This window comes from Coffea arabica, chromosome 1e (assembly GCF_036785885.1).
Source record: "Coffea arabica cultivar ET-39 chromosome 1e, Coffea Arabica ET-39 HiFi, whole genome shotgun sequence".
NCBI classification, from domain to species: Eukaryota; Viridiplantae; Streptophyta; class Magnoliopsida; order Gentianales; family Rubiaceae; genus Coffea; species Coffea arabica.
This window is the reverse complement of record NC_092311.1, coordinates 4,935,777-4,945,758: the sequence shown is the minus strand read 5'-3', so window position 1 is coordinate 4,945,758 and position 9,982 is coordinate 4,935,777. Positions and strand designations below refer to the sequence as shown.

Below are 9,982 nucleotides of genomic sequence, written 5' to 3'. Positions count from 1 at the left end.
CGAATAGACAAATCATCATATGTGAATGGTCAGAATTCCATTTAAGCAAAACTTGTGCTCATTATCACAGGCAAATAATTCAAGGATAAGATTCAAAATCAACAACAACATGCTCATTTCGTCCTTTCAAAATATCAAATTCAGCAAAAGTGTACGAATATAGCGTAAGATAAAGGTGTATTTCACCGCCAACTCCAATTGATTGCATATTATACTCTATAAAAATAAAAATAATAATAAGGTAATCAAGAAACTTCTCAATTTTTCACCTCTTAAATTTTGCATATGGGACATAAAGAGGACATTTTGCATCAAAATGTGAGTTCTTAATTCCTTCTTTGTAAGTTCAAAGTGCTAGAAAACTTTTGGAAATACAAGGGACTATTTTGCATATTATACTCTTCGATTTCATACTTTTCATAACTAAACCAGCCATTATTTTTTCAGTTCTTTTATTCCCCCACGACTGTGATTGTCATTTCCCTTCTCCTTTACATTTTTTTTGATCGTTATTATATATATATATAGCCATTTGAGATATTTTCCACAACCGATGGCCCCGGCTAGCATCCTTCAATCAGAAACAGATGAAAATATCAGCTAAGCATTGATTAATAAGGCCCAGTGAAATTGACAGCCAAACTTCTACAGCAATTAATGGCATTCAAGTTTCTCAAACATGTACAGCTGCAGCACTTCCACACCACTATAATATAAAGTTTCTATTCTGAATTAGCTAAAGGGGAAAATAGCTAGCATGGAAATGGAGGACTTTGAGGTCTCTGGATGGTACATAAATTCAAGGATTTTAAGCCACGGTGTTAGCATAACCCCTTGCAGAAAGCCAACAAAATAAGGTGTAGTTACATATATGTTAAATCTGAACCCCAAAGATCAACAATTTAGATGTCATTTAATACTATGTTGATGTCCCAAGGATCAACTAGTGAGATTTGTCAGTCTCAATTATGATTGTCATTTTCTTTTATATTTATTTATAAAAAAATTATTTTGAACCTTTCATTATTCAGCTCACTTTCTTGTCGTTCTTGGGTGCAATTTTAATCGGCCAGGGGGCCCAAGCATGTGGAATGTGGATCAAAAACAGATGCAGAATCCCAGCAACGACTATATTTTCAACTGACAATTGCCAAGCAACTTCCGTTGCAAAAGCATCCGACCCTGTTTGTCAAAGGAGCACTGCACCAAAAAATCCTCATAACTCTTGTCACTGCAGTTTAAGAGCAGTTCGTTGCTGCTTCTAGCTGCAGCTAAAACCTTCCACTGCAAAAAGAGTATTCTGATCTGAAGACTATACCCAAGGAACAAAAAGAATGGCTAATGCACTTTTTTCTTCCACAATAGAGGTAGCATTGGAGATGACACTTTCCCTTGCCAATGAAAGAATTGGCAAGTTATTCCAATTGGAGGAGGATTTGGAGACCCTGAGAGAATCTGTTGCCATGATCCAAGCTGTCTTTTCTGATGCGGAAAAAAAGCAAACGTATAACCAGGCCGTGCAACTGTGGCTTCGGAGGCTGGAAGGCGTGGCGTTTGATGCTGAGAATTTGTTGGACGAGCTGAATTATGAAGTTCTTCGTTGCCAACTCGTGGACAAGGTACGCTCCTTCATCCTGTCCTCTGACATTAATATTGTTTTCCGATGGAGAATGGCCTGTAAGATTAGGGACATCAACAAGAAGTTGAATAAGATCAATAAAGAGGCCAGTGATTTTCCGCTGGTCAGAAATCAGGGGAAAACATTCCCCCCATCTACTACTGTTGTTGGCCATAATGTTGTAGGAAGAGCTAAGGATGAAACAAGTCTAGTCGAGACCTTGCTAAGCTTGTCAGAAAAAGCAGTTTCTGTAATTCCCATCCTTGGGATGGGTGGATTGGGAAAGACAACTTTAGCTCAATCTGTTTACAACAATCGTCAAGTTGATAGCCATTTTGAGAAAAAAATTTGGGTTTGTGTGTCCAACGATTTTGAAGTGACCAGGCTTTTCAAAATGATTTTAGAATCACTCAAGAGAAGAAATGTTGAAATGACCAGTAGGGATGTCATCGTCAAGAAAATTCAAAAAAAACTTATGGGAAAAAAAATATCGTCTTGTTCTTGATGATGTCTGGACCGAAAGCCATATCTTGTAGGATGATTTTTTACATTCGTTACTGGGGTTGAATGCAACTAATGGAAATTGGTGTATTGTGACTACTCGTAAACAACAAATTGCATCCATTGTGGCCACACATGATTCTTGTGTGCTAGGAAAGCTATCTGAAGACGATTGTTGGTCTATCCTAACAGAGAAAGCCATTGCAGATGGAGAAATTCCCGAACAATTGCATGTCATGAAAAAGGAAATTATAAAAAAATGTTGTGGTCTACCACTAGCTGCAAGTGTAATGGGAGGTTTATTGCGCATGAAGGGAAAAGAGGAGTGGCAATTGATTTTGAAGAATAAGCTTTCAATTTTGAGTGGAGATGAAGATGGTGTCATGGAAATACTTAACTTGAGTTTTGATTGTTTACCATCTCCATCCATTAAGAAATGTTTTGCATATTGTTCTACATTTCCCAAGGATACTGGGGTAGAAAGGAATATGCTTATCGAACTTTGGATGGCAGAAGGCTTCCTCCAAGCAGATGTCAACAGCCAAATGATGATGGAGGAAATTGGAATGAATTATCTGAGAATTTTATTGCAAAGTTCATTGTTTGAAGAAACAAGCCATGTTCGGGGAACATATTATAAGATGCATGATCTAGTGCATGACCTTGCAGAATCAGTGTCAAAGTCTACTAAAGTCATTAACTCAGAGACTCAATTAGTAGACAATAGTATTCAAGTTCGTTACCTTGCAATAGACTCATTTGGAGAACACACAATGAAACTTCTTGAAAGTCTATCAACTTCGCTTCATACATTGTTTATAAGGAATAGCTTGTTTGGTGATCACATGTTACGGAAATGGTATGTTAACTTATTTGGTGGTGGTATGTTAAAGAAATTGAAGAACTTGTATGTTTTGAATTTGTATTGTGCCCAAAATGAGGAGCTACCAATCACAATTGACAAACTGATACATTTGAGATATATTGAATTTTTTGGTTTCTGTGGTAAAAGTTTGCCAAAATCTGTTTGTAAACTTTATAATTTGCAGACACTGAGGCTAAGTGAATGCATTGATCTAAAAGAATTTCCAAAGGGGATGTGCAATTTGATTAACTTGAGACATCTCCACTATTACAATCCTAATGAAAAATTTCAAATGCCACTGAATATGGGACGATTGACTTGCCTTCAGACGCTAGAGTTCTTTAACATGGGTCAAGAGAAGGGTCGACAAATTGGAGAGCTTGGATGCTTGAAAAACCTCAAAGGCAGATTGGTGATACGCAATCTTCAACTAGTAAAGGGTAAAGAAGGAGGTGAGGAAGCAAATCTATCTGAAAAGATAAATCTATTCAGCTTACGACTTGAGTGGGGCCGGGATCGAGAAGGCGACAACTACGGCGAAGAAGATGTGTTAGACGGCCTTCGACATCACCCAAATTTGGAGGAGTTGGCAATTTCAGGCTTTATGGGCGATCAATTTCCTTGATGGATAATGGTTTTGCCAACAACACTCCCCAAGTTAGTGAGTTTGGAGTTTAATTACTGCTCTAGATGCAGAGAACTCCTTCCCTTGCAAAACTTTACGTCTCTTAAGGAGCTGGTGATTTATGATTGCAGTGGGTTGACAGATCTGTTCGGTGACATATTACACTCTTGTACCTCTCTCCAAAGGCTTAGTGTGAGTTGTTGCAAGAATCTTATCCCCTTTCCAATTGATTTGCAACAGACGCCTTCTCTTTTGGAGCTGGAATTATACCGGTGTCCCAAACTGAAAACAAGTATGACGCCTAAAGGATTTGGTTTCCTAACCAGCTTAAACTGCCTTGTAATTGGTCCCTTCTCAGATGATAATGATCATGAAAATTCTTCAATTTACAATGAATTTGATTGGTCTGGTTTGATATCCTCCTCCTATTCATCATCAACACTTCGTGAACTAAAATTATATGGGTTGCCACACATGGATTCGCTGCCATTTCTGCTCCAATACTTGACCACCCTCATATCACTATCGCTACATGACTTTGGAGGTATAGAAGCTCTACCAGATTGGCTCGGAAACTTTACAGCTCTTGAGTACCTGGATTTATCTGATTTCAAAAAGCTTCGACATTTACCCTCTGACGATGCCATGAGACGCCTCACCAAATTAAAGCATTTGCGGGTTTTTTGTTCTCCTCTCTTAAAAGAAAGATGCACTCCTCAGAGTAGTGGCCCTGACTCCCAGTGGTCCAAGGTTTCTCATATTCAATACCTAGACATCAGTAGTGGTTAACAGTTCATCTTCAAATCTGGTTAACAGTTCATCTTCAAATCAAATTCTATCATGTAAGATTGCCTCTTACCTACTTTCTTAATTTGCCTTATAATCAATTTCTTTGGCATTTTAAGATTTGCCTTCTCGTCACCCCCCTTTCTGATTAACCTTCTCGTGAAAAAACTAAAATGTCCCTATGGTTATTCTTCACAATTTTGTCTTCTCCCTTTTTCTCTTCCTATTTATTAGCTTTCAGAGATGCAGCATTAGCATTTCTTACCAGGTCCAAAATATTGGTGCTTTTCAATTGCTCCTAACAACATAATACCATGTAACCATCAATTAGCATGAAACCAAGCACCTATTCTATTCCGTGCTTTGATGTATTGCTATAACTCAGTTCATATTCTGTTCCACGGTTTGTTTTTGTAGGATTGACAGAACAATAGCTTCACGAAATTATCTGAATTGTCTTGTTAGATTTCTTGTTCCCTGCATAATATCTGAGTTCAAATTTTCTATTTTGCAATGATCTTAGGCTCAAATCTCCATTGGCTATTAATTACTCATTGAATTGCATAGCCAGTATCTTGGACAGAAATGTTTATGATGACACTCTTTTCTTCCGTATTGCTGCCTCAGATAGCCAACACCTGATATCCTTATCGTCGGAGTTTGCACACTATCAATCTGCTGTTTCAGTCACCAGATCTAGAAGTAAGAATTTACCTGCTATGTTACTACAAATTTTCTCTTTTTTTTTCTGGCTTCTTGTTTTTGAAAATAGTTGTTACTTAATTGCAGAAAGTTTTCGGTCAGTGTTTTTGATTGCTCAAGACTATCAGCTGGCCTGTACGAGCTGCTTGGAAAATATTCTTGCCCCAAATTATCGGATGTTTTTGGGGAGCCATCATCACCAGGAGTTTCTGATGATCCTTATTTACAGTTTGATGATCATTACTAGAGAAACAGATTGACCATTAGAGGTTTTGCTAACTTTCAAGAATTATCCGCAGGTTAGCATGTCTAAGCCGGGAAAATATACGTACATAGTATCAAGTCTTATTACCTGCTCATTATCTTTAGGGTAAAAGCAACAAAAGAAACTCAAATTTGTAAGATTCCCAGCTCAAGAAAATGTAATAGAACTTCCTGTTTTCATAATTATAATGCAGGAACAAGATTTCTTGAGATTTAAAATCTATGGCTTTCATCAAACTCAGGAATACACACCACCATTTACTGTGAAAATTTTATTTACTTATTGATTTGCTTGTAAAAAAAGAAAAGATAATGCAACATATTCATGGAGTAAAGCCTCAAATGAAACTATGTCCAAGCACAAAAAATTGTGAACTAGCAACCACAGACAGAGATTTTAGACTTTTTAATTTATAGATTCTTTTATTCCTATAGGAGAACATACTCCAATGAAACTCTTATGAAGTATGTGAGATGATAACTAAAATTATTTAATTTACAAAAATTTGAAAGCTTATGAGGATCTGCTTCCAAGGATGTTGTCTAGCAATGCAATAGCAGGAATTTGAGAGCATTCAATTGTGCACCTTCAATTTGATCATAAGTTGCAATTAGAGATCTAAATTGTTGATTGCACTTTAGTTTGTTGAAGGCAGAAGTCTGCTTTGCTGAACTTTGCTTGTCTTAGGTAGCCTGAAAACGTTTAACTGCTATTAGCAAAGAAAACACCATCACTCGGTAAAATGTCACAGCACACACTCACAATACATACTCAACACACACACACACACACACATAGCACACAAAGTACGCATCACGCCTCACATTTGGCACTTCTAGTTCCTCCCCGAGAGACTCGGTTCATAATCCAATCAATTCTTTTTGGTATAATTTTGGCTTTTTCCAGATATAAAGGATATATTTGATGAGCAGTTTGATATTTTGGTTTTGTCACATTATCCACTTCACTTCTAACTCAATTATAGATTACAATATTTAAGAACATATTATTTGGTGAGGATGGCTATGCATAATATGATAGCTTACTACTATTTGCACTGAGTTTCATGCCTTTGCTATCTCTCAATAAAAAGTAGCAGTTTTTATTTGCTCACCATATATGTCTGCCACTGTGATTTGTACATTGATTCCTAAAGTGGAGATTATATGGGACAAAATGGTTGCTCTGCACTTTCACCTCTTGAAAATGAATTGTCATCTTGTCATCTTGTTGCGAACCATCTGAGATTTGATCTTCTCTACAATGTCTCTCAGTGATGGGATTCGACTCAACTTTACAGTGGTCAATCCACAAATTCTCTCTGCCCCTTGATTTTAAATTGGTATTGGCAAAGGGACTGGTAATCTATGATACCACTCTTTTTTTTCACTTAAAATTATCCTAATTTGTGACTCAACCTTTCTTCTCTAAATATGTTATATTGAAGTTTAAGCAGTTTGATTCTCAATTTGTTAACTAAAACCAACAAAACAAAAAGGGACATATTCAAGTCATTTTTTGAGATTGCCAAGGAAAATAGTGTTGTTCCTGCAATGAAGCTCCAGAGACTTAGTAGATTATCATTTATTGAAAAGTTAAGTCTAACTGTGATGATTTAAACTTTTGAGCATCAAATAGTAATAATTGGTCACTACTCTCTAGGAATTCGCCTTCATGAAGATTCTTGAGCTGTCTATGCCTGTCATGTTTACTGGCTGCCACTTTTCTTTTCATTTTTTGGAGTTTTGGACACAAACTAGAACAATTTTCATGACACTACTTGGTATCTGTGAACTGAGAAGAAGGATTTCATATTTGCTTACTAATTTAAGTTTTAAAACAAAGACAAAAGCCTTTTTTTAAGCTTTCTGTAAGATTTGTTGAACAGAAATGTCGTGCAATCATCTGAAATTTCCTGTTAGCTTTATGATGTTTTTTACGTTGTCCCGAGTTTAAGTTTTCTATTTTGCAGTGTATTAGGCTCAAATCTCCTCGGAGACTTCGGTGGCTTAATTACTTCAATACCTGTCAATATGCTGTTATTCCTTCTTCAACCACATCATTTTCAAACTGGTGACAATTGTAGAGAATGCACTCTCTTTTGCTTCTTAGTGACTGAGATGGACAAAGTTTGAGATCAACGTTGTGAATGTTGTGCCGTCAAACTGTCGGTCATGATATGAGGTAGTAATTCACTGATTATGAACCTCAATTGGTTTTCTGCCTCAGACTGCTTGTCTCTCAAATTAGCTGCAATTCAGTTGCAGAAAATTGTCTGTCTTTCTTGTGACTACTTATCGTCTGTTAGTTGGCCTCCACAAGCTGCCTACCACCCTTCTTGAAGTTGTATCTTAGCTCCATTACATACAACCTGATTTTTGTGAGTTTGCCTGTTCTTTTTGCAGTTAAACATAGTATATCTAGAATGATGCTGTTACTTTAAGATTCATTGTTATTCCTCAAGACCCGGACGGTAGCCACTACACTAATCCCAGAGTCAATATCCATCTCAAAACTACTTGGTCTATATGATGTTGAGTAAATCTTTACTTATGCTGGTAGTTTCTTAAATCTTACACAAAAAATGGAAAAATTGCATGAAGCTGTCCTTTTCAATTTTGTTTGGTGTCTTTCTTATGTTTTTGTGCCATGATTTTGGTGTCTTTCTTATGTTTTTGTATCATGATTGAAAGTCAGAGTGTACTTCATAAATCATAACATTACCACTAACAGGAAATCGTTCCATGTCTTCACCGGAAGCTTTAGTTAATATATTGTTTCAGCAGTTAATAACCAAATGCATTAGATTTTCTGGGTTACCAATGCAAGTTTTGCATAAAACAGAAGTGAAGCAAATCAACTAATCCAGTAACATTGTGGAAGAAATTAAGAATTGACTTTACTTTGTTTATCATGTATATCAGCTGATCTGTTGTACATTATGATCGCTAAGATTAGCTCAGTCTCTTTAAATGATTTCTCTCACCTTGCACCTGTTGAAATTGCGCTTTACAGCTTAGTTTACATATCATATGCAGTAAATTTGTGAACCCTCTTCCATATTTCTTTAGACCAGCAATTCTGGCCACACTCCTTTCTTCAATACTTCCCAATTTGATTTTTGTGGTCTCTTTGCTTAGACGAACATTGGTTAGAATCGTGAAGCTTCTTCAGCACCGTATATATGGCTGGAACTGAATAATTTTTTTGCCTGCATTTCCTACAAATACCCCATCAACATATATTAACAACTAGCAGTCTAGTTTTGTTGATATTCCGTATCTGCTTCTGCAGAATTGTAAAATATTACTGCTAAAGTCAGCTTGCTCTCTTTGAACTTGTGATTCTAAGGGGATGAATTTGTTTCTCTGTAACTTTTACCTCTTGAAAATGCATGTGCATACTTCTCTGAATCATTTGATTAGTAATAGCTCTGGGTCTCTAAATAATGGTTTTCTGACTCACTTTTTCTCGGTTATGATTTTCTAGCCATGAAGACAATGGTCAATCAAGGAGTTTTCACAGCTTTTGGTCAAAACTTCGGCGTTTTGGTTCAAAATTCTGGTAATTGTAGATACACGTCACTGCTCAATCTTGACTGTTAATCGCTTTGATTTTTAATATGCTACATGTAAAACAAAAGAAATCGTCATTGTGAAGATATTGTTGAGGTAGCCAAGGAAGATTTACCGTTCATGCAATGAAGTTGCACAAAACTTGGTGGAGTATCTTCCAACATGGTCAAGTCTAAGCAGGATGTTTTGAAGCATTTCGGTAGTTGGTCAAGTCTACTTGTTGCAACTTGCTGCTCTTAGTGAATCCACCTAGTTAAAGGCTCTTAAGCTTCCTCTGCCTTTTGTGATTGTGGGTTGCTTTTCTTTTATAGTAAGTTTCTTCTTTCGGTGCTCTGGTTGCAATGACAAAAATTTGCAATGATCTGAAAATTTCCATTAGCTTTGTTCTATGGTATATGCCATCTTGAGTTTCAGTTTTTGTGCTTTGCAGTGATAGTAGGCCCAAAACTCAATGGGGAACCTCGCCGATGGCTCTTACATGCTGCCTTTACTTTTTGAAAGTCCTATGATTCCTTGCTGAATAAGATCCTGCTTCAGTTAGATAGTAACATCTAGGACGCATTCTCTTTTGCTCTGTGCCTCAAATGGTCAAGGGCTGAGATTCCCATTGTGGGTATGTTGCCTTTAAACTGTCCAAACGATTCAGCAATTTGTAGTCACAATAACGAGGTGCTGATTTACTTGTTCTGCAACTCAATTTGCTATATCTCTGGCATACTGCTCGTCGTCAGAAGTTAAAACTGGCTGGTGTTCCGGTAGCAGTTAAATGTGGATTCTATCGTGACTCAATGGAAAGAAAGGAAAACAATTGTATTTTAGGAAAGTGATTTGAATATTTTTTTAATCATTTAAGGAGAAGATAGATCTTTACAATTCCTCTTTTTTTAATTTCAATCATTAAGGTGAATTTTTGTGGGAAAGAGGAAGAATTAAATAAAGAAGAAAGAGAAAAGGAAATAAAAGAAAGGAAAACAAGTTAAATGAAAAGTCAAAATAATGCAAGGGCAATTTTGTCCTAAAGGGGGTTAAGTGAGCAAAATTAAAG

At 36.6% G+C, this 9,982-nt stretch overlaps 2 protein-coding genes across 2 annotated transcripts; both read left to right on the top strand.

Annotated features, from left to right (window-relative positions):
* The first annotated feature begins 1,076 nt into the window (after positions 1 to 1,076).
* On the top strand, positions 1,077 to 9,713 carry LOC113698454 (disease resistance protein RGA2). The gene is made up of 7 exons (XM_072052300.1): positions 1,077 to 4,451; positions 5,023 to 5,097; positions 5,185 to 5,396; positions 7,335 to 7,546; positions 8,852 to 8,926; positions 9,023 to 9,247; positions 9,368 to 9,713. Exon 1 carries the CDS (start codon positions 2,356 to 2,358, stop codon positions 3,607 to 3,609), a length of 1,254 nt encoding a protein of 417 aa, XP_071908401.1. The 5' UTR covers positions 1,077 to 2,355; the 3' UTR covers positions 3,610 to 4,451; positions 5,023 to 5,097; positions 5,185 to 5,396; positions 7,335 to 7,546; positions 8,852 to 8,926; positions 9,023 to 9,247; positions 9,368 to 9,713.
* LOC140015645 (putative disease resistance protein RGA3) lies at positions 1,335 to 2,123 on the top strand. Its single transcript, XM_072068377.1, has one exon. The coding sequence runs from the start codon at positions 1,335 to 1,337 to the stop codon at positions 2,121 to 2,123; it is 789 nt and encodes a 262-aa protein (XP_071924478.1).
* Positions 9,714 to 9,982: the final 269 nt, after the last annotated feature.